The sequence below is a fragment of the Electrona antarctica genome (assembly GCF_951216825.1).
Source record: "Electrona antarctica genome assembly, chromosome: 11".
NCBI lineage: Eukaryota > Metazoa > Chordata > Actinopteri > Myctophiformes > Myctophidae > Electrona > Electrona antarctica.
In genome coordinates, this window is record NC_136792.1 from 10,672,549 (window position 1) to 10,697,604 (window position 25,056).

Here is a 25,056-nt window from a genome sequence, read left to right on the forward strand (position 1 = left end):
TAAAGGCACAAAAGCCAAAAACAGTTTCTGAAAAACGTATTAGATACAATCTATAATAGATGACTTTTAATTAGTTAATGAGCTACTACAAAATGCACACTCAGTGTAGCATGCATCATCGAATCAATCAACACAATTCAAGGGATGTGGCATTTTAGCCACCATAAAGCTATACCATGAGCCACCTGAAGGTCACCAAAAAAGTAAAAACAATGAAGGCAGTGCTGATCCAATACGTTTATTTTAGTGCCTATTTCTCCCCTCGAATGTGTTCAGAAACATACTGTGTGCTCCTTAGCTATAAAATGAGAGTTTGAAACACTGCTGCTATCTGTGCTGTGATTCTGTCATTATCAAACCACAACCAGTGTGTCAAAGTAAGATGAACCATCCTTTTGAAAGACACTGCTAAAGGACACCATAAGAAGCTGACTAAAAAGACCAACAATTAATCATCTTTTAACCCTGTTATCGCTCACAGATTTCTACTTTGGGTAAATTACAGTACGAGTAGATCTCTGAGTTAAGACTCAAGCTGACTATCCTTTTCCAGTAATAGTAGGCTATGCTGCCTTTTGACAAAGAACCACAATGGAAATAAGCCATCAAGTTTTTTTTGGTGTTCCATCTTTTTGAAAGATATGTACAAATGGCTGTGTACATTTTAGTCAATATATCAATCAATCAGTAAAATCCACTAACTTTAGGACCCACAGTACATTATCTATTGGGTGACCAGATCAGATCAGCCATATCATTTATACTAACATAATGGTTGTCTTTGGCTCATGCTTTTCTTTTAATCCTGTTTTTCTGTTTCAGTTCCTGGTTCCATTAGTCAAATAGCCACAAGGTCAGACTAGATCACGTGATTTTCTCCAGCGTGTGTCTATCGTGAATCAATCGTGATACCTCTTCTGCAGATGATAGCAGAACAGAACTACACCTGAGATTGACGTTAGGATGGGTAGACAATACTATTACTGACGGCTGTATTGTATTGTTGGACCCCTTCAGAACTGTACTGTACAATAGCTTGAGCTTTGATATGTCCCCCTCAAGGGGACAAAATATCAAAGCTGATTCACTGTAGTGTAGTAAGTAGGCTACCTCCAAATATCAGTACATGCACTGTAAAACATCGCCCTCTGGTGGTGCTAAAATAAGCAACAATCTTCCATTGCTCTGTAATACAGGACTGCTTGTTTAACTATTCAATCAAACGTAATTTGAAAAGTGTGTCTGTATTTCGCGTGCCACGTGGCTTTGTGAGAGGAAGTAAGTAAGGCTCAAACATTTTCATGTCATGGACCCCCAAATTGATATGTGCACAACCATATGGACCCTTGGACCACCATCAGAGAGGATTTTGTGCCAGTGGCATCGATAATAAAGATAAAGAGCTTTCAAAATGTTTCAAAAATACAAAACTATGTGTTGTGAGCTTGCAGATCAGCTTTATTTGATTATCGAAGTATAAAATTATGGTTAAACTGTTACTCACTTCGCTGGGGACCCCCTGGAACCCCCTCAAGGACCGCTGGTGTTCCCCAGACCCGACTTTGAGAACCATTGGTTTACAGTAGGCTTTGTCAACTGACATAGCGATAATCACCAACAACATTGTTGGTGTAACTAAGATTGTGTGCATAGATTTATATTATTTACATTATCAACTACAATGCTATAAATGTTTCAAATCGGCCTCACTGATCGCCATGAAACTTTGCACACACACTCCAGCCAGGCCAGGGAAAAAACTCTTACCCAAATGTTTAACATAATTATGATCTATTCTAGCTCTTCCTTGTGACTGTAAATGTTGATAGTTTACACAGAAATTAATGTATCTTTTACACCTGTAGGACAGACAGACAGACAGACAGACAGACAGACAGACAGACAGACAGACAGATGATACACTGACACCACGCTAGACAGGAACGCCCAATAACGTCACATCCGGTTTTAGCCTGGGGTAAGAATTTTCTATGGCTGCCAATGCAACTTGGTCCAATCCTTAATCACATACGGACAAACATCTATGCCGATGCTATCTAACTTGCGGAGGTAGCGTGCCTTTTCCACGGGCAACAGATTTTTCAACGTATGGCATTGCAAATACGTTTGATAATCGCTCCTCTGCTCAATATTGTTTTGAAAATGCCGCAAATTGCATTGCAGTGAACGAGCGCAAATCACAACTTCCCCAGGGGGTGGGCGGAGTCAGTGGCAGCGGTGGCCGAACGGATAGCGGAGCGGTCTTGATACCGGAAGGTCGCCAGTTCGAATCAGCGGTCCGACACGTTAAAATTACCACCGCTGAAGTGCCCTTGAACAAGGCATTGAACCACTACGATGAAATGTGTTCTATGAGCAGGGCCTGGCTGGAAACAAGTTCTTGAGCTTAGCCCAGATACCCTGGGTAAATCATTTCATTTCAGTCACAGTTTGAGGCGCTGATTACGCGCCGTGGTGTCAGTGTCATTTGACTTTAATTTCATGCTTTTGTCCCATTGTACCACACTTATATCCACTGAAACATATGAGCATTGTTGCTACACTACACTATTATAATTGACAGTGGAACATTAATTAAATAATTGTTTTCTTTTCTTTTCTTTTACTTTTCTTTTCTTTTCTTTTCTTTTACAACACTACAAATGTAGTCTTGCCAATTTCAGTTAGCCAAGGAACGTTACTTCCTTCACAGGTGTTACCAATGATGCTTAAATTAAGGTTGTATTATTCCATTCAGTGGGCCAAACAGAGACAGGGTGCTGATATTGTGCATGTTAGGCTCACGGAAGACTGCTACACTAAATTAAACTTAATTAAATTATTATTGTTGGCAACACTTAAGGAAGGGAACACTACTTTTTTATGTCATGGCTGACAGGAAGAAGGTCTATCGATTCAAATGGAGAATATGTCTTTCTTTGCAAATCCAAATTCTCTGATCCCTGTGAAGAAGATAGGCCACTTCTGACTGCCTCAGCCCGGTGTAATCTGAACCATAACTGTGCTTCAGCATACTTAAATCTTTTACAGTAGCTGGATGAAAACCGGTCTACCAGGTGGAAAAGTATCACACCTGGGGCACGCCCAACTCTATAAGAAAAAGAATGAGACAATGAATGTAGGTGGGGGATGAAGAAGGGGAGAGTCGGCTTGCGTCAGACGAAGGTCAGTGGAGAAATACAGAAAACAGTACAATTGAGGTGTTGAATGCAACGTCACCATGCTCGAACCAGTGGTCTGTGACTGTGTGTGAGTGAATAATGGGTGCACAAACCTAGATCCGCCCACACCTGCTCCCACCTGCTCTCTCCTCAGTATGTTCCCCTGAGTCCAATGGCAAAGCATGACCCGGTAGGTTCTCCATTTGTCATTTCTCCTTCTTTTATAGGTTTTCTTCAGTAATGCTTCAATAAGTCCTTAAGTCCTTTGACACGAGGCATCCTTAATTAATTCTTTACTGTTCTGGCTAGATCTTCTCTCCATCTGTCTGTTTGTTTGTTTGTTTGTTTGTTTTCAGTTCCAGTCTTCCAGAACTTCCTTGTCCTGGGATGTTGTTCAGTTTTGGTTCTGCGGTGTGGTGCTTACTTAACCTGTTAAGTGAGGAAACTGATTAAACACGAATTGGAACGAATTGCTAATGTGCTATATTTATATTTCGGGCTTATGCAGTTGCCATTGGTAGTGTACTGCTTTTAGATAAGGATCTTGCATAATTTGGGGCCATGTTCTATTAAGAACCATGTGATAAATAACTTCCTTACAAATGAGCTCATTTCAGTTTGAATATTTGTTTGTTTGTCTTAGATGTGATTCTATATTGTAGTATTGTAGAAAGATTTGAATGGCGGCTTGGGTTACAATGGTGATAATGGCAACCAGTACCACAGACAGATTTAGTACTGCCTATTTGAAGTTGCCTGCTAAGGTTGGGTGATTCAATTCCAGACTGTCAGGGGAAAGGGAAGCTGTGCTTTGTATGTTTTAACCATTCCAACTATAATGGAAGTAAGTAATCTTAAGATTTTATAGTAATATTCTGTGCAAACGGCATTTGGTACACAATAGTACCAAGTTGGCTATGTTGAAAGATGAACCATCTCTCTACCTACTTCAGCACAGCCATTGTAGTTCATCTGAGTAGGGTATTTGATGCCTATAGACATATTCTGAAACCTGATCACTGGACTATAGAAAATGGCCTTATGAAATATCTGTTACTGGGACAACCCCCCCACCGCCTCCTTTTCAAGAGTCACAGAATTTGGGTCAAGTAATGGTCATAGCCAGGAACAGCCTTAACAAAGCCCTAAGTATTGTCGATATTACTAAATGTATATGTATGAAATCAAGCACAATTTGACACCTTTTTCAAAGTCTAAATTGTTTATTATTCTAATATGTTTTATGTACCAATTTGGCCACTCCATAATTCCCTCTTTGTGGAAAGAGCATGTCAATATTTTTAATAGAGGTTATGGTAACCAATAAATCTTGAAAGGCTCATTGTTGGGAAAGGAGCGCAGCAGTCTACTTGTAGCCCCTGGAGCATCTAGATACTTTTCACTAGTGAGGTAACGACATTACACTTCAAATCAAGGAAGACAGGTATTCTGCCAAACCAGTTACTAAACTGGTTTGGCAGAATACCTGTCTTCCTTGATTTGAAGTGTAATGTCACAGTCACATTCAGAACATTCACTTCAGTTTCAGCCACAACGTAGTGTGAACCTCATCGTCTCAGCATTTTACACTCCTCTCTGACTTGGATATCAAATGGAGAAAGATGAAACAATGAAGGATAATGTAAGTTGAGGAAATGTTGTGCTCAAAAATGGTCATAGAATTTATCTTATTTCTTTTCTCTCTAAATTTTAACTTGCTGTTGGATTAGAATGTGTGTTGTGTGACTTTATGCAGTCTGACTGACTAAACTATTCCATCACCACTAGTAGTCACCACTGACCTGGCCAGAAAGAGCCAGGTTGCAGCATGCTAGTAGCCAGGCTAGACCATAGCAACCTGCATGCACCGTCCTATACTGTAGCTGTCATCCTGTTTCCCAATTCTACAACGTGGCTGTCTCAGTAGCAGTGTTGTTTTTGGCCTTGATGCCGGCATAATGACTGATTTTACACTTGCTGAAAATAGCCGATCTACAAGCTCACAACGCGTCGCGCTTGTAGATCGGCTATTTTCAGCTTGCAACCAAGTGCAACCATTTTTCGTCATAGTTTTAGTCGACGAGAACAACACTGCTCAGTAACAGCTACTGTACAGCTCCACATCACCACATTATGATAGACCCCCGAGATCAGATTAGATAAGATACACCTTATGCTGTAAATGACGTGATAAATGTAAATGACTCCTTGTCTAAAATGTGGTGTCTACCGCAAGCTTAATGATAATAAACTAAATGGTTGATGTAACCTGTGATCTTTCGGAAATTGTTGCCAAGAGATGATCGAGTCTTTGTCTGTGAGGTTGTTAGCCAGGTGTTGGGTTTGTCAAATAGGACAATAGGCTTTAACAGGTTGACAATGTAGGCTCCTATTACAATGGGTTTCCTTGTCAAGTGTTAAAGGACTAATACAGTACATGTCTAGTCACCGCTTCGACAACACAGTGTGTTGGACATAAACATAGATCATTTCCCCTTTAATAGCTCTATTATTATTTTTTTACCAGGCCCATGATTTTACATTTTGTCCAAAGTTATTAAAACGTATTTCAATCTTTAATACCACCAGAAATTGACTGAATCCAATGACTCGAACGAAACATGCATGCTTTGGAGAATGTTCATCAGGAAATCAAAATCAAGTTAATCATAGTCGATGCCATGGACTAGACAGACCAGACCGCCTATGGCCCTTTAACCCATTCTCGACGGGAACCCCTTTTGGTGTTTTAAGCATTTATGTTATAGACGAATTCAGAAACGGGTCTCATGGTCGCAGCTTACGTATTTCCTGTAGGCGGACTCGACATAGCTGCAGGGTTTAAACCCTCACCAGGCGCACCTCTTCTACTACAGTGAACGGTAGACTGACTGATGTTAGTCTGCCTCAAACGTTACTCTTTTACCTGCTTTTTACTAACGCTAACATTACAAAGATGCCCAGAACATCGTGATGAACCTGTTTAGTTAATGGCTGCTCCAACAGTAGTGGCAACATTAAAAAAACGGAATGTCAAAATATCCACCGCGGGGTCTGAGACCAGAGCCATTGAGTAATGGTTGAGACGAAGCAGTGAAAGGAAAGATCCATAACGTCAGTCTTACCCAATACCCAATCTTTCTGTTTTATGAACACAAGGCTGCTGTACTTTATACCTCATACTTTAAATGCTTAGTATGAGGTATAAAGTACAGCAGCCATGTGTTCATAAAACAGAAAGATTGGGTATTGGGTAAGACTGACGTTACTTTCAGGACCTTTCACTGCTTCGTCTCAACCATTACTCAATGGCTCTGGTCTCAGACCCTGCGGTGGATATTTTGACATTCCTTTCTTTCTTTTTTTTTAGAATGTTGCCACTACTGTTGGATCCATAAACTAAACGGGTTCATCTCTATGTTCTGGGCATCTTTGTAATGTTAGTGTTAGTAAAAAGCAGGTAAAAGAGTAACGTTTGAGGCAGACTAATATCAGTCACTCTACCGTTCACTGTAGTAGAAGAGGTGCGCCTCTTTTTTCAGTTTTTAACTCAAATCTTTGCTTCAGGGGGGCACTCTGGAACTCAGATGGCGGTCGGCAGCCAATTACATTTATTTTTGGGGGTCCTTGACATGAATATGTTTGAGAACGACTGACATAGAAACACAGGTTTTTCAGAAAACTGTCAGGATTTAGAAGACATTTTGTAGAATCGTCCTCCATGGCAATGATGTAGTAGCTACCTGTGATCTATGTATAACAGTACATGGTTATTGAAGATCAGGTGATTTTTCAAGAGTAAAAAGCACCAACTACACCTTATGATAACATCAAACTAAACATCACTACCACAGCAATGTGAATGATGGTATTTCAGTCGGCCTAATGCCAGTGGCGGAAAGTACATATAAGTACTGTACTTAAGTGCCATTTTGAGGTATTGATTACTTTACTTGAGTATTTCCAAATTTTATATACTTTTACTTCTACTCCAATACATCTCGGATCGAAATAATGTACTTTTACTCCACTACAATTATTTACTATTATTACAAAACATACATTTCAGCCATTTGAAAATATCCGCTCTACAAGCTCTCAATGCGTCGCGTTGTGATGCGTTGTGATGCGTTGTGAGCTTGTAGATCAGCTTGTAGATTTTGAAAACGTGAAATGGGACATTCTGCATAATGAGTGCTTTTACTTTTAGTATACTAAGGCTACTTTAAGTACATTTTGATGCCTAATACTTTTGTACTTTTACTGAAGTAAACTGAATTTTACTTGTAACGGAGTATTTCTACATTGTGGTATTTATACTTTTACTCAAGTAAAATGTTTTATAGTATACTTCTTCCACCCACTGTCTAATGCTCTCTCTCTCTCTCTCTCTCTCACTCACTCACCTACACACCTCTCTGTCTCTCTCTCTCTCTCCCCCCCCCCCCCCCACACCTCCTTATAGAAAGATCCTCCTCCTTCGTTCTACAGTGTTGCGGTGCACACTCTGCCTCCTCTGAAGTCCTATGAGGAGGTGGTGTACGGGACTGGTCTGGTCGTGACCAGTCCCAACCATCTCCACTACGTCCCCCAGCTGCACCCGCCTGTGGCAGCCCCCCGCGTCACACAGCCTCCAGGTAGGTCCCATCATAGACCTATATAAAGGCTAGATGGCTCAAGGCGGAGTCTCTGACGTAGTTCACCCGGCGGCCATCTTGCTTCGGGGCTACAGTACAGTATGTTCTATGGCAGCTCAAACAAAAACAGTCCCTCAAATCTTGATGGATTTACAAACGGGTTGATTTAATACAAACGTTATCAACGTGGCTATGATTCAGGACGCTTATCTGCTTTTTTTTATTATATATAAATGTCATATAAAAGCATATATGCTATATGCTAAAAGCATATAACGTCTCTGACGTTTATAACAAACCAAACTGTTTGAAAATCGGTTGAAAATTAAGCAAGTTATGGTTATTTAAAAAGTATATTCCCATAGACACAATGTTATGCTGCCCCTCAGTAAGATGGCCGCCACGTAGCAACGTCGCTCTCCATTGGCCAGCAGCGCGGGTGAGCCATCTAGCTTTCTTATATAAATCTATGGGTCCCATGGCTCTGAGCATGCAGGAGGGTAACGTTTTAAACACTCAAAGTAGAATTCACACAGAGGCTTAAGGTGGTTGCACACTGGACACGTTTTTCGGGAAAACCGATGGAGAAACGCAGCTAAAAATCCGAAAAACGCTCTGTGTGCAGGGACCTTTTATTGTCATTTTACCCATTCTGGACGGGAACCCCTTTTGGTGTTTTAAGCATTGTTATAATTTGCCATGGAAAAATAGCAGATCTACAAACTCATAGCACGGCACTCTGTGCCGCACTATGCTCGGTGACGAGCTTGTAGCTCTGCTATTTTTGAAAAATCATGAAAATGTGGCTCAAATGTGGCTCAAATCTGGAATATATATTTCAGAGATCGTTTTTAACTCAAATCTTTGCTTCTGGGGGGGGTCCCATATTTTCAGATGGGGGTCGGCAGCCAAATACAGATAATACTGGGGGTCCTCGACATGAAAATGTTTGAGAACCACTGACAGAAACATGGGTTTTTGTGAAAACTGTCAGAATTTAGAAGACTTTTGTAGAATCGAGCTCAGGTCATAAACCAACTAAATGAAAAAAGCGGCACTCCAACATACAAGATGCAAGACTGGCTCATTATGCAATTTCTCACGTTTGTTTTGAGAACGCTGACGCGTTTCGGCAAACGGCCTTCTTCAGAGCAGCTTATTGCCATTTCGCTGTGATGATTTTAGACGAATAGGCCTACAATAAAACGGGGAAAGAATCTGTATGTTACAGAAATCTTCTCTTCTGGAGTTCCCTGGCACAAAACAATTTCAGATGGCATTTTTAGAATCGGCCTCATGGGTCTTAATGGGTTATAAATAAGACACGTGTGATTTTGATGGATAATGAAGTGTGTGAAATATTTGTTAAAGGCCGCCGTCTATGGAGGTTTCTGTGTCAGACTGGCACTGATTGTGTGTGTGTGTGTGTGTGTGTGTGTGTGTGTGTGTGTGTGTGTGTGTGTGTGTGTGTGTGTGTGTGTGTGTGTGTGTGTGTGTGTGTGTGTGTGTGTGTGTGTGTGTGTGTGCGTGTGCGTGTGCGTGTGCGTGCGTGTGCTCTCTCTCTCTCTCTAGCACCCAGTAGAAAGAAGCAGAGTTGCTGCAGGACTGATGCCAGGTGCTGTGGAGGGTCGTGGGGCACTTTTCTGCTCCTCATCATGCTGGGACTGGCCATCTGGCTTGGAAGTATGGCGTTTGTGTGTCTCTGTGCGTGTGCATGTGTGTGCGCGCGTGCATTGTTTTCTGGCTTGGGGTTGTCTACTGCTTTGCCTTTGACCCACTCAAGTTTTGTTCCAGCGCTTGTTAATTCATTCATACCCGCTTTATCATCTTTACCTAGTTTATCATCGACTCATTGTCTTCTGTGCTTAATGGCTGTCCTTATCTCGCGCCTCACCTCTACAATCCACAGTCACACTATTCAATCAATCAATGCTTTATTTCAGACCCAGGGAGATCCATATCACAGAAGAATAAAATGAATACAAAACAACATACATCCTCTTGGATGTATGTTGGAATGTTTTTGTTTTTTTTCAAACAAAAAAAGATCATTATTATTTCTAGAGGGATTGATTGATTGATTGAGTTCTAGCAATGTGCAAATAAATGTTATGGTAATTGAATGACAATGGTTGAGTAGAATTTGTCTATCTCTCAGCATTAAACAACACTAATGGTATAGAACTACCTCTGGATGTTTACACAGTATCCGTACCGTATCAAATTTGACTTCACGATTCTGCCTTTTTGGTTGATGTAGCAATGATGCATCTTCTAGATAGTATAACCGTTGTGGTTTACGTTCTCCTAACTTCATGGCAGTACGATATGGGACCAGGCTGGCTACAACATCCATCCTCTACGGTTATGACGACGGTGCAGTGAGTGGCGGCTCGGATGGGGATGACGATCCACCGAGCGTGCCGAGCCACGACACCTGCCCCAACACCACCGTCGAATGTGACGCAAGGCGAGACTGCCTGCTGGGCTCCGACGAAAACAACTGTGGTGAGCAGTCTGAGCGTACACACACACACACACACACACACACACACACACACACACACGCATAAGGCCTATTCGTAGGTGATATGGTGCGTTCACACGGGCAGATGAAACGATGCAGTCTACCATTCATTGTCAATGGAGGCAAGCGACGTGATGCTAAGCAGCTATGACGCGTGGAGCTGCCACAAATTATGCTGCGATGCGTTTTTTTATCGTTTTCACCTGTCCTTTGTGAACACTACAATAAGGTGACCACCCAAAACTACTACATGACGTCACGTTGCGGTGGAAAGCGACTCACCCAAACACATCTCTGTTTTTACTAACAACCGTTTCGGTGGTCACCTTATCACCTAAAAATCTCTCTCTCTCTCTCTCTCTCTCTCTCTCTCTCTCTCTCTCTCTGTACCTCAGTGAGATTGGCGGTCGACGGTGGTCTGCAGGTCCGGACCAATGAGGACAGTCGCTATCTTCCAGTGTGTTACCATGGCTGGGACAAGAGCTATGCTGACCGCACCTGCGCTCAGCTGGGCTTCAGAACGTAAATGAGCTCCCGTCGTACCACATTATAGTCACGGTTAAGCCCACTTTTCACTGTGTAGAATAACATTGTCACTTTGCCATCAAAGAGCTGATCTTAAAGCGGAGCAATCACGATATGTTGTTAGCTTTCAGATCAGTTATGTTTTGGCCAGCCCACCCCCACACTAATTAAGTCTTGCCATGGTTCATGAACGGTTCGTGGGTGGAAATCAGTGGTGGAAAGTAACTAAGTACTTTTACTTAAGTACTGTACTCAAGTACAATTTTGAGGTATCTGTACTTTACTAGAGTATTTCCAATTTCCAGTACTTTTACTTCTACTCCACTACATCTCAGAGCCACAATTTGTACTTTTACTCCACTACAATTATTTGAAAACTTTAGTTACTATAGTTACTTTGGCGATTTTGATTAGAAAACATACATTAACCACTTCAACCCTATACATTTCGGCCATTTGAAAATAGCCGATCTACAAGCTCACAATGCGTCACGTTGCGACGCATTGTGATCTTGTAGATCTGCTATTTTCAAAAGATTTTGTACACAGTTTGAACTTGTGAAATAGGACATTCTGCACAATGAGTACTTTTACTTTTAGTACTTTAAGTACATTTTGATGCCGATACTTTTGTACTTTTACTCAAGTACATTTTCAATTCCGTACTTTTACTTGTAACAAAGTAGTTACAAGTTACTTAAGTAAAACAATTTTTCCACCACTGGTGGAAATCTGCTCACATAATATCTCATGAATGTAAAAGGGCAGTATATTCACTGATTGGTTGCTGGCTCAAATTCTTTGTGCTCTTAGTTTGATTGCGAAACCCATCCCAGACTTGCACATTTTCCACTGACGAGCACACCGAGGTCGGCTTCAGCGATCTCCCCCATTCAGAGAGAACCTACTTCAGACTTCTTGAGTAATGCAGCAATTTAGTCAGGTCTACAATCCTAGCACCCCATCATCTATAATCTAACCAACTGTTGCATTTCTCCGTCCCCACTGCTATAGTGTTTTGAGAGCCTGATTGATTCTCCGTGCGTGACAGAACTGTAGAATAAATCTTGTCTCAGACAGATTTACCTCTGCCTCTGGTTTCTTAATATATTTGTCTTATTTAAAAGGGACGACACAAAAAATATATTGTGCCAGAGATGGCTAAGAGGTGTTGTTGTCCATGTCTGGGCGTCATTGGTATTAGTAATAAATACTGAGCCTAGATTCAAAATCACTGGAAAATAATTTAAAGAGGTGTAGAAATTAGGAAAGAAATTACTCTGCAAAATGTTATGCAAAATGTACTCACTAGCGCCTATCACATCTCATTCTGTGTTTCTTTTTTCTTTTTTTTGACCTTCACAACGTGTGTGTGTGTGTGTGTGTGTGTGTGTGTGTGTGTGTGTGTGTGTGTGTGTGTGTGTGTGTGTGTGTGTGTGTGTGTGTGTGTGTGTGTGTGTGTGTGTGTGTGTGTGTGTGTGTGTGTGTGTGTGTGTGTGTGTGTGTGTGTGTGTGTGTGTGTGTGTGTGTGTGTACCAATGAATGTATATATCTTTGTCACTTACACATACTGTGCTATTTTGCAGGTGTTATGGAACCAAGGCATTGGATTCTCCGGAGTCCATTGGTCTAACAGTGAACAGTGACGCGCACGTGTCTATTCAGGGTCTCGTCGATATAAGGTAAACGTCAATGCTCCATCCATTTAACTTTTCTCATAGCACCATGTTCAGATTTCGTCTTCCTCTCATCCTCCCAATATTTTTTATACACCATATACTGTAGCTGGAACAAACTCCCAGAAAACTGCTTACTTACTTAATGCTTTACCATGTGTTTATTTTGCACTTTGTCTGGCTGATCTACAATTTGTGAGCTTTTAGATCAGCTATGTTCAATAAGTTGTATAATATAATGGTTTAAGTGGTTAATTAGGTTCAAAAGGTAATGACATGCACATTATTTTGTCATGGATGCAGGACTAAAATTTAAAAAAAAAGAGAGATTTAAACTGCACAAGAGCTCAGTGCTCTGAGAAAACTCTTTTTACTGTGCAAAGCAACCTTCATTTAACCTTGATTTAAGTTTGGTCACCTCAACCAAGACCAAAACGTGCATGGTTGACTTTGCACAGTAAAGGGAATCATTTTGGAGCATTAAGGGCATTAAGGGCCTCGGAACAAACAAGGGACTAAATTAATTTCGCTCCTATGCCACCAAAATGTGGAACGCCCTGTGAATCCCTTGACTCCTTCAAAACCGCTCTCAAAGGGCACCTACGGACGGCTGCAATTCGAAACTGGCCCCCGTAAAATCTGAATCCCCCACCCACCCCTTTTCCCCCTCACTGTATGTTTTTTTTCCCTTTTTACCTCCTATGATGATTTCCTGTTTTGACTATATAGTTGTGTATATTCGTACGTCTCTAAATGTTTTGATGAATGTGTATGCTTTATGGTGTCGTCCACTCACAGTTTTTGTATTGAGTTGTACTCAAAATGTACTGTAATTCGGCAAACTGTTAATAAATTAGTGAATCAATCAATCAATTGCAAACGGGGAGCGATAAAACGCGCCTATAGTTCATTTTCAATGAGACCTGCGTTTTTGCTCGGAGAAGTCGCGGTGCGACAACGCAAACGCCTGAGTTCCTCGCTTCACGTTTGCAAGGCCCTTTAAGCTGTTGTGAGGGATTTAATTTCTCTTACAATAAAGGATTGATATAGTGTGAAAAGCGGCTTTAAATGTCCTCGTTGAAATGAGCTATACAAATGAACTTGAATGTCCTTGTCATACAAATAAACTTGAATGTCCTTGTCATACAAATAAACTTGAATTTCCTCGTTGAAAGGAGTTATACAAATTGAACCTTAAGTTGGCCTTGCTTTCCAATTGCTGCAAAATACTGTACTGCTTGACTTGCCAGTACCATGAATGTGGTTGATGTGGCTGAGGTGGGGAAGTATACACTGAATGTGGTTGATGTGGCTGAGGTGGGGAAGTATAGCCTACACACTGACGTATATGAACTCATGTAGACATCCGTCTGACGTCTCTCTCTCTCATGGTGTAGCGCTTCCTGTCCAAGTCAGAAGACTGTTTCCCTGCAGTGTTTGGGTAAGGAGCCTCCATCTGTCTGTATCTCTCCGTCTCTCTCTGTCTGTCTGTCTCTCTCTCTCTCTCTCTCTCTCTCTCTCTCTCTCTCTCTCACACACACCATACCAATTACCGCACACAGTATTACTGCATTTGCAACAATAACAGCCAAAATCTAATATGTCATGCATACTGTAGCATTCCAATAGTCTTAATTGTCTACCTCCTCATAATGCCATCCGCTGATAATTTGGATTTTTGTTGTCAAAAAACGGTAATTGTATATTTTATGAGTAGTGATGTTTATAGTGCCCGTTGGGTCTGCATTGTTGCAATAATTTGCATGTCACAGCACACCTCTGTCCTCTCCTCTCTCCACCAGACTGTGGGCGACAGAAGTCTACCTCGCGGATCATCGGGGGCAGCGTGGCCAAGCAGGGTCAGTGGCCCTGGCAGCTGTCTCTGCACTTCAGGGGCTCGCACACCTGTGGAGGAGTTCTAATCTCTCGAGATTTTGTGGTGACCGCCGCACACTGCTTCCCATCGTGAGTCATTTGAAATTGGAATCCTGGTCTTTGTCGAATGTTTTCTCCTCGTGTGTCCTATTTATTTCCTCGTGTATTCTTTCCATCGGGCCCCCGGGGGGGGAATCAAACCCCCCCAGGACTCGCCGTTTAATAGTCATCAGAGCCTGTGGTATGCGTCTGCACCACTACCGGCACTTAAAACCTTGGGAATTGCACTAAATGTTTTTGTACAAGAAATGTGAAAATGTATTGTTCATTGCTTTTTCCAAACAATTAAAAAATTATCTTACTGCATTTTGCTAACACAGTGCAGTCACTAATTCACTGTACCCTAGTGGTACCCTAGTAGTCTACTCTACACCACCTAGTGTTACATATTTAGCAACAAATGTGTTCTGTTAGCAGTCTTTGCATTGTTCTGTTAGCGGTCTATGTATGAAAAGGTCTTGTTCTGTTAGTGGTCTATGTACAGTATGAAAGGGCAAGTGGTGTAGGCTACAGACGTTAGTCTTAACGTAGTCTATCCTGCTCCGCTCTGTATTAATTGCAAGCATTTCTACGAGAGAACTCGTATTAGGATACAGGATAAACAAGTGAAACTGTATGTTTTATAATAACAACCCAAATCTTCGACTAAAGATTTCAAATAATTGCAGTGAAGTAAAAAGTACAACATTTTCCTCTCGGATGTAGTGGAGTTGGAAGTATTGAATATGGAAATTGGAAAGACTCATACCAAAGACTCCACCACTGACAGAGGCTCTGCGCTCCCACCCCCAGGGAAAACCCTTCGACGCGGGATCCCAAGAACTGGCGTGTCTATGGAGGAGTGTTGTCTCAGACAAGCCTCTCTAGGGCTTACCGGCCGTGGAAGATCATTCTCAATGAGAACTATAACGGCAAGACCAATGACCAGGACATCGCCCTGATCAAACTCTCTGCACCGGTCGATTTCAACGGTAGGGATCAAACCACCATTGAATAACCTGTGTGTGTGTGTGTGTGTGTGTGTGTGTGTGTGTGTGTGTGTGTGTGTGTGTGTGTGTGTGTGTGTGTGTGTGTGTGTGTGTGTGTGTGTGTGTGTGTGTGTGTGTGTGTGTGTGTGTGTGTGTGTGTGTGTGTGTGTGTGTGTGTGTGTGTGTGTGTGTGTGTGTGTGTGTGTGTGTGTGTGTGTGTGTGTGTGTGTGTGTGTGTGTGTGTGTTCCAATGGGCTATAATAGGGCTTAAGTGGTTAGATAATCACATTGTTCATGTGTCTTTGCTGGAGTCTATGCGTGCTCTATCCGGTCACAATAATCGTGTGTGTGTGTCCATTAAGCTACATCATGTGTAATGCTTTGTGTGTGTCCATTAAGCTACATCATGTTTAGCTGTGTAATGCTTTGTGTGTGTGTGTGGTGTTTTTGTGATCCAGATGTGGTCCAGCCTGCCTGTCTGCCTGCCTTCAACCAGAGATTCCCTCATGGAACCGCATGCTGGATCTCTGGCTTTGGAACCACTGATGCAAAATCTGGTAAAATATATCATGGAGCCACTAGAACAGAGCCATATAAAAGGACAGTGCACTTAAAGCAATAGTATGACCTTTTAGTAGAGGTTTGGGTTGTGTAGTTACTTTAGTAGAGGTTTGGGTTGTGTAGTTACTTGACCCTTTAGTAGAGGTTTGGGTTGTGTAGTTACTTTAGTAGAGGTTTGGGTTGTGTAGTTACTTGCTGAAAATAGTTTTTTTCTAGTGGTGTCAAAAATAAACGATTCAGCAATGCATCGCCGTGCGTAATCGAAGCTTAAATATAATTATATATAATATATAATTGTGATACTGTAATATTCTAAATAAAATATGGTGTTCAGTATATCTAGCTTGTGTTGATTAATGAAAAAAATGGCCATGTTGTGCACAGTCATAGAAAAGTGTGATGCATTGCAATGCATCGTCGTACAATCGAATCGAATTGTTACCTGGTAAATCGTAGTTTTATTGTGAGGCAGTGCCAATGCACACCTAGTTTTTCCTAATGAAATAGTTGCATTGATTAGAAATGGATCATTCAAAATGGCCTCTGCATTGACTTGCATTGCAAGGTGAACCGGTCTAAAGAATCACTCTTTATCTCAAAAACAAACAAACAAAACACAATTCCTAATTCTTCTTTATGTTTTTGTTTTTATTCTACTTGAAGATCTTTTCTTCTTGTCTATTTGATGAAATTGTTGAAATTAGAATATGTTAGTTCCCAAAACAGGGAGTTTTCAAATAAACGAGTAAAAGTACAATATTTTGATCCAAAATGTAGTGAAGTAGAAGTGAAAGTATTGGAAATACTCAAGTAAAGTACAAATTCCTCAAAATTGTACTTAAGTAAATGTATTTAGTTACTTTCCACCACTGGTCAAAAAGCCAGCCAGCCAACTGTCCCGCTTACAAAACAACCTTCTCCCATACAGGCATCATTTCCAAGGAACTCATGGAGGTGACCGTGGAAATCATTGATGCACAGGAGTGTAACCACACCCGGATTTATGGTGGTATGGTGTCCAAGAACATGATGTGTGCTGGAGATCTGAATGGGGGCCGGGATTCCTGTCAGGTGACTTTTCATCTCTTTGACTTGATTTACTACTAATGCAGCAATGCAACATGGGGTCGTGGACGGGTTTTTATGAGGCGTGAGTAAATATTCAGTTTGATTTCCTACCAAAACATTTAAACATTTTATATATTTTTTGGCAAAAAGATCAGATCTACAACTCTACAAGCGTTGCATAGACTGATACAAGCGTATCTGTCACAAGCGTTGTGTTGTGACAGATGGTCTTGTGAGTCATGTGCGACAATAACCATCAAACAGGATCATGGACCATGGATCATGGATCAGGACCAAGTTGGATCATGGTTTTGATACTCCAGAAGGCCCCTTTCAGAACGATGATAGCACCAGAAGAGAATTTCCCATTAATTTCTCCATAGACATTTCAAAAAGTATTTATTTAAAGACCTTTAAATCCTCTGACAAAGCCAACTCTGATGATGACAAATCATGACAAACACAATTCTTTTTTGGGGGGCCGGACAAATAATTAGAGGGGAAAAAAAGTGTTTTACCCTGCCCTTTTTTTCTTCTTTCTAATTATCTGTTCGGCCCAAAACATTGGGATTATTGTCATGATTTGTCACCATCCACGTTGGCTTTGTCCGAGGCTTAAATGTCTTTAAATAAACACTTTCTGAAACGTCTATGGGAAAATTAATGGGAAATGTTCTTCCAGTGTCCTCGAAGGGGGCTGGACTGCAACGCTCTATAGTCTATAGCTCATAGTATATATTTCGTTAAAAAAATTACTTAAACTATTACATCGATGAGTCCTTTATAGATGAAGTTTTGTTTTTTTCTATTTTTCGTACCTTGTTCTTATTGTATTTTTTTTTGTGTAAACACTGTATTTGTTACTATTGGTCGTTGTTGTCTCTGTTAAATGCTTCACTGTTTTAGCTGTAGATCTTGTCTGTTTTAAATCTGTTTGAATGTATACATTTTTGTGTGGACCCCAGGAAGACTAGCGACCACTTTGTGGAAGCTAATGCGGATCCGAATAAAGAAAAAAGAATAAAATCCATACGTTTGCCTATAATGGCTTCATAAATTTGTGAGAGGGGCCTATTTTCTGTTGATAAAAATACGCCACATGTAAATTACACACATTTAAACGGTTCACTTTTTTATTTTTTTTCAGGGTGACAGTGGTGGTCCTCTGGTCTGTCAACATGAGGAGCGCTTCTACCTGGCAGGGATAACCAGCTGGGGAATCGGCTGTGGTGAGAAACAGCAGCCTGGGGTTTACACCAGGGTCAAGATGATGCTGCCCTGGATTTACAGCAAGATGCAGGTACTAAACCCAGTGGTGGGGGAAAAAAGTACTCGCATATGTTACTTTAATATGTAAAGCAAAGTTACTATATTTACCCAGGGTATCTGGGCTAAGGTCAAGAACTTGTTTCCAGCCAGGCCCTGCTCATAGAACATTTCATGGTAGTGGTTCAATGCCTTGCTCAAGGGCACTTCAGCGGTCGTAATTTTAACGTGTCGGACCGCTGATTCGAACTGGCGACCTTCCGGTATCAAGACCGCTCCGCAATCCGTTCGGCCACCGCTGCCATTAAAGTACCAATACTGCAATGTTATGTAGAAACACTTACGTTACAAGTAAAAGTCCGGAATTCAAAATTTACTTGAGTAAAAGTGCAAAAGTATGTGTATCCATTATCCAAATGTACTTAAAGTACCAAAAGTAGAAAGTACTATACTCATTATGCAGAATGTTCAAAATGTATAAAGATCTTTTGAAAATAGCCGAAATATAGGGCTGAAGTGGTTCGTGTATATGTTTAGTAATCGATAATAATTAATTTTCAATGAGAGGCGAGAGGGCAGGTATGGGAGTTGCAAGCAATCTGACCGGTGGCAAGCAGGCCGGTCCCTTGAAATTGTTGTGTTCATGTTTGCCTCGCGCAGATACATACATACACCTGCGGCGAGTTGAGTTGAATTTAGATGCGATGCGTAACCAGTGTTGTTTTTGGCAGCACATTTAGATTTTGGGTTTTAGTCGTAGTCTCTTGAGTATAGTTTTCATTTAGTTTTAGTCACATTTTAGTCACTTGGAATGTTTTAGTGTTAGTCTAGTTTTAGTCGACTAAATATCATAAGATTTTAGTCTACTAAATTTACAGTTGATTTAGTCGAACAAAATGTATTTTGGCGGTGCCTTGATGTCGTTTCTTTTTCGCGCTGCGACGCGTTGCGGGCTTGTAGATCTGCTATTTTCAGCATGCAACTAATTGTAAAATGACTTATACTGGATCTCTTGTCCACTAGTCCCTTCCTAACATTTTAGTCTAGTTTTTATCTGTTGACGAAATTGTCAGTATATTTAGTTTTAGTCATAATAGCTTAGTTTTCATTCAGTTTCCATTTAGTTTTCGTCGGTGAAAAAAGGTAGTCGACGAACATTTTTCGTCTTAGTTTTCAGTCGACGAAAACAACACCGATAGAAACCCATCTATTCACACGAGGAGCGCGGTGCAACAATGCAGAGCCAAGCGGGTACGCAAGCATAATGTAGCTCCCTGTATGAAAAGCACCTTTAGAGTGAATCCATATCAGGGCTACGCAGACCTTGTCATTTCACCACATCCTTTGCCTTCCACAGCAAGAGAGGCCTTGATCACCCATCCCTGAAAAGAGCCCTGGATGATGATGTGACCTCAGGTAGACTGTTGGACACACACACACACACACACACACACACACACACACACACACACACACACGCACGTTTGCATGAAGAGGTACAGCAGTCGACGGGGAGATGGACAGAGGGTTTTCCGCTGGCTCAGGAGAGAAGCAGGACACGATGATGCACTTTAACACAGAAATGCTGCTCTGATGTTCTTGCATAATCTTCCCTCTGCCAACTATGGCGTCAGTGTTTTTTACTCTTGTCCACAAAAATGCGGCCGCATATGTGTTATGTACAATTTTGCAAATGAGTCATTTATAGCAGAGCGACTTAAGAAGTGAATGTAGTTATGTCATACTAGCCTGTCATCTCATCTCTATCCTGGAGGTATGTGCTACTGTATATGTATGATGTTTATACTGTATTTTACATGTATATATTATTAATAGATGTCTGGTCATATAGCTGAAGCAAGTCTTTGCATGTTTTGTTTGGGAACTGTGGAGGTGTGTTTCACTCACTGACACATCTCTAGGTAAAGACAGTGTTTTGTGAACCATCTGAAAGCTTAGAAAAGGAAGACGTGGTTCATGCCAAAAGCCTTCACCATTTTCAGGAGAAAAGGAAAATGTGTTATATTTTGTTCTGTATATTGTATTTTGTATTTGAATGAATGTATTATGATCAGAACTTCCTCAGCCTTGTAAATGTATACGCTAACGCTATGATGACGTTAACGCCGAGCTATCGCTGTACAGATTTTTAGGCAGTTTTCACATATTCATTATTTATATACACTGTTTTCTAAGAGAAATGTCAATGCTATTTGTCTTAACGTGTCGTCACTGCCGGGTGGAAACCTTGTACTGTATGTCACAACTATTACTTTTCAAGAAATGGAACAAAGTAATCGTCATGTGTTCCAATACTGCTTATTATTTAGTCACACTCTCAGCCGTTAATACTTTTGATTTGTTCAATGCAGCTTATAAAACCACACTTAAACACTTTCACTTATACACTTTCACTTTAAACTTTAACTTTAACTTAAAACACATTTTACACTAAGAAATACATCGATTCAAAAGTATAGCTGTGATATACTTTTGTGTGACTAGTATGACAATTTTGTTTAGATGGCCTTCTGTACAAGGTTTCTTCTTGACAGCAACAATATGTATGGAATCATTTAGGTTAATAAATACATAAATTGAGTAAAATATCAGTTCATTCTTCTTCTTGGGAGAGAGAGGGGAGGGGGGAGAGGGAGGGGGAGAGAGAGAGATGGGGGGGGGGGGGGAGAGAGGGGGGGAGAGAGAGAGCGAGAGAGAGAGAGAGAGGTTTTTAGTTGGAGAGTTGATGTGAATATTGTGCACAGCTATAGGCTAATCAACAGATGATAGTATTGGAACAATAACCAGTGGTGAGACTTGTCCTCGGTGCTTTTCTCTTTTTTTCTTCTTTGTCTGCTGTCAAATTGGAGGATCGAGAGGTAAGTTGAAAATCCCACGTTTTGATTGAAAACCTCAAGATTGAATTCAATATCATAGCCCAAAATTAGCGTATATATATATAGCTCTCATTGGGCAAATGGATGTAGGCTATATCAATTTACTTCATGTGCAAATGGATAAGCTCTAATAATAATATTAATATAATAATAAAAGTCACGCAATTAATTATCAACGATGTTTTTCGTGCAGCGCGTGCGAGCTAGTGGAGGCTTGTAACCTGTCCTAGGCTACTATATCGTTTATTTTATTTAGTATTTTATAAAGGCTGGTTGGGTGTGTCAATTTGGTAGTGGTGGCTCTCTCTGATCTCTATAATATCCTTCGCTGCAGGGTCACTGAGGCACGACACACTATAGTCTCTTGATCAAACTCGACCCATGCAGTCACAGGCCTATTTATAAATCATAGGAGACGGGAGGTTTTTCCTCAGCTGTCACAAATTAATACTATTGATTAGGCCTGGCTACAGGTTGCACATCTTTGTGCTGGACGTATTAAATGTCGGACTAAAATATGTGATTTATTGTAGAAATGTTTGCCTTTATAGGCTACTCATGGAGATTTTCTTTGGCACATTAAGGTGCCATGGCATTTTATAAGAAACTCTTAGTATCGCCTTTTGTCAATAAGATCCACAGGTTGTTTTATATTCATGGCAAAGGGTGGACCCTGTTGTAAACAATTAAGTGTAATGCTTTATCAGTGCGTCTGTCGTCCACAGTTTTTGTATCGAGTTGTGCTTGAAATGTAATTCTGCAAACTGTTAATAAATACTTCAATCAATCAATCAAACAAACACACTTTTAATTAGGTAATGCACACACGCATACTGTGTAGCCTACGTCAACGCCTATACGTCGTTATCGTTCATAGCTATAGAGTCGAGTCTCGAGTGCACATCGTGCATTTAATAGCGCTTTTATGCGAACATCGCGCAACTTTGCGCGCACACATGGTTTCAAATCACGGTCAGTCAGTCGGTGACGTTTAGAAATGCACTGCGTGCTGATCATATACTCTATATAGTGATAAACCGACCGACAAAACGCATTGTTAGCCCCATTGTATGTATGCCACACCCTTGTTGTTGTCTCGCTGGTACACGGTATGGCTTCCGTGCAGGAAACATGGTTTGGCAGAGCTAGAGGCAGTTTCTATGGTGATGAATGGATAGCCTACTATATGACACCAGTCACAAGACGCACGGTATTGTTGCCATGGTGATGCATCATCATCATCAGAGAACTGTGGTGGTGTGTAGGGCTGTAGGCTGCTGCTACATTTGTGTAGGGTTGACCTATACATTTGTGACATTGGTCATGTTGTTTGACTTGAACGAATCTGTTGAAAATACTACTAATAATTTGACAGTGCCATGGCATGTTCTGTACATGTGTTTACTTACAAGCAAGACTGTCAGCTGTAAAATCACAAGTGTTAAATCCTGTGTTAAATTATATTTGTGCAGACTAGGGATGGGAATTATCGATTAATTAATTCATTTACTGATAATTGATAACCTTATCGATCGATTAACCAGTAGGTTTCGTTTTTTAAATCTGAGAATCTTAGTTTACCTCGATAAACATCAAAATCTACATTTTGCTGTTATGCATGCAGAAAGAATACAAAAGACATATTCCTTGCAGAATTTCTTGACAGGGAGTAAGCTCATAACATGTCTACAGTGGATTTCTAATAAACAAACACATTGCAGATATAGAAAGAGGATAATTCAAGCTTTCCGTACAGCTGCAATGTTGGTGAGTTTGATGTCATTTAATAATTAAATAGTACTTTTCTGTTTGGATGAATGGGCTGTCTAGTTGCGCCTAGTTAGCACCTTGCTGGAAAGATGGCAGCCGTGTGCATTTTGTCAATAGCACAGCAAGTGATCGACTACGTGGCTTATTTCTTTTTTTTAAAGATTGTTTTTTTGTTTTTTTTATTGATAGTTACAGTGAATGAATGACAGACAGGAAAAGGGAGAGAGAAGGGGAGAGACATGCAGCAAAGGTCGTCATGAACGGGACTCGAACACGCTGTCAGGCCAAAGCCTATTATGTGGCACGCCTGGACCACAAGGCCAGCGGGCGCCCCCAAGTGGCTTATTTAAAATGTTTTCAGATGCATATTTTATCATGCTGATTTAAGTTTTAAATGAATAATACAATGTATTGATGTCATCTTGAATGAGATAAAAAACGGAGTATAGTTCTGTAATCAAAAGCAGCTGTGTTCGGAGGAACTGCAGCAATGGGAATAAAACGGGTGAATGGAAAGATTCATTTATATGCATGTGAGCCTTTACACGTCATCACGCAGCACATTTTCGTTCAAAGGAAGTAATTCAAATTGGCTTTTTATGGACTTATGATATGAAAATACACAAATTAAAATGTTCCCATTTTTCTGGCATCTATTGTTAGGTAGGCCTATATGATGACCACGGATATGCTCTAAAAGTGTGAAAAACGTATTTTTAATTTCACTAGGTCTTTAACACAATCAGTGCCGGGATTTCTTTCAAAATAGCTCGGGGTGCCAGGAAGATATGGCCGCTTTTACTCTGTAAGCCCCCCCTTCCGTTCCGGACAGAAAACGGGAGACATATTTTTGCTTGGTTACCTCGCTATTATTACGATAAAATCGCGGAATAATCCCTCACTTCATATTTTGAACGAGAGGCATGTTGAAGTCAGAAATGAAGAGCTTAGTATATCCATCTGGTCAAAACCACGGAGAGCTCCTTAGAATACGCGCGCCAAGCCTTTCTTTGTGAACGGTAAACAGGGAAGTGAACGACAACACGCATGCGCGAAGAGCAAGTATGGTGCAGAAGGAGAGGCCAACTCCAAAAAGAATTCTGAATATTTTTCTCTCGTTTGATATCAATGAAAATGCGCTAGGACGTGTGTACACGTTGGATCCCTCTGTTGGATTAGTTATGACGTTCCCACACGTGGTACAGTCTGAATGGGTTACGTATAGGACCAAGTAAAATCCTGAGTCCTATAGGGGGACTTGGTAATGAACCTCAATACAGCATGAAAAAGGGGGTCAAGTTTTCCTAGTGTTGAGGAACAGGCAAAGCGATCGATAGACAGTATCACCATAGATAAGAGGCCATGTGACCAGCTTTTTGCAAGAAGCAGTAGAAAAACACAACTTAATTCTATAGAAGAAACTTAGTGTGAATTTTAGCTTTTTCGCCAAGGAGTCAATGTGGTATTTGAAATGTAACTTGTTGTCCAACAGATCCCAAGGCCAAATTCCAATACCCCAAATCTCAGCCACTCACTGACTATCTCGCTCACTCCAGCATGGCAGTGTTGTGGACTTCACATAACTTTCATGGAGGTTTTTAAATACCTGGCCTAAATTACCTTAGATTGAACTCTGCTAATAAACAAACCGCAATGACTTACGTTCAGACACTGGCGGTATGTGATATCTACACGATTGTCACATATTTCACCAGGTCATCAATTTCACCGTAACACCACCATGCTGGAGTGACCAAGTGTGAGTGAGCGAGTGGACAAGATTCTGGGTATTGGAATTCAGCTCAAGATATTTGTGAGGAGAAAAACCTTTTTTTTAAATCCAAAATGAGTTAATAGCACAGGCAGACTCTTCACAGCTGTATGACGTCAGTTAAACCCCGCACCTAGTCACTTAGCCCACACATTTTCCATTCCTGTTATTTCCCATAGATTAACACCAGTCATAGATGCATCCCCAGTTAGCAGCAAGCCTATAGGAGCAATCCTCAGCAAAATTACACCACCCATGTCATCCTCTACTTGC

At 40.9% G+C, this 25,056-nt stretch overlaps 2 protein-coding genes across 5 annotated transcripts in view; one reads left to right on the forward strand and one right to left on the reverse strand.

The window, feature by feature from the left end:
* il10ra (interleukin 10 receptor, alpha) overlaps window positions 1-18,499 on the reverse strand; it is a 28,042-nt gene extending 9,543 nt beyond the window's left edge. Inside the window, exon 1 of the mRNA XM_079514401.1 lies at window positions 18,457-18,499. The gene's annotated coding sequence lies outside the window, so the exon portion shown is untranslated. The remainder of the gene's footprint in view (window positions 1-18,456) is intronic.
* tmprss13a (transmembrane serine protease 13a) lies at window positions 1,940-20,952 on the forward strand. Of its 4 annotated transcripts, none has more exons than XM_079514405.1 (13): window positions 1,940-1,978; window positions 7,648-7,819; window positions 9,392-9,502; window positions 10,142-10,327; window positions 10,742-10,868; window positions 12,458-12,553; window positions 13,945-13,988; window positions 14,350-14,512; window positions 15,275-15,453; window positions 15,909-16,007; window positions 16,940-17,082; window positions 18,227-18,379; window positions 19,703-20,952. In XM_079514405.1, the coding sequence occupies exons 3-13, from the start codon at window positions 9,475-9,477 to the stop codon at window positions 19,715-19,717; spliced, it is 1,233 nt and encodes a 410-aa protein (XP_079370531.1). In that variant the 5' UTR covers window positions 1,940-1,978; window positions 7,648-7,819; window positions 9,392-9,474; the 3' UTR covers window positions 19,718-20,952. The 4 variants fall into 4 exon arrangements, with proteins under 4 accessions (XP_079370531.1, XP_079370530.1, XP_079370528.1 ...); XM_079514404.1 differs by lacking the exon at window positions 1,940-1,978 and adding an exon at window positions 2,759-3,372; XM_079514402.1 differs by lacking the exon at window positions 1,940-1,978 and adding an exon at window positions 2,759-3,186.
* Window positions 20,953-25,056: the final 4,104 nt, after the last annotated feature.

Coding starts and splice junctions, on each gene's coding strand:
- tmprss13a (XM_079514402.1), top strand. CDS start 3,151: ATGAAGAAGGGGAGAGTCGGCTTGCGTCAGACGAAG. Junction 3,187..7,647: donor TCGGCTTGCGTCAGACGAAG/GTCAGTGGAGAA, acceptor ACCTCCTTATAG/AAAGATCCTCCTCCTTCGTT. Junction 13,989..14,349: donor TGTTTCCCTGCAGTGTTTGG/GTAAGGAGCCTC, acceptor TCTCTCCACCAG/ACTGTGGGCGACAGAAGTCT.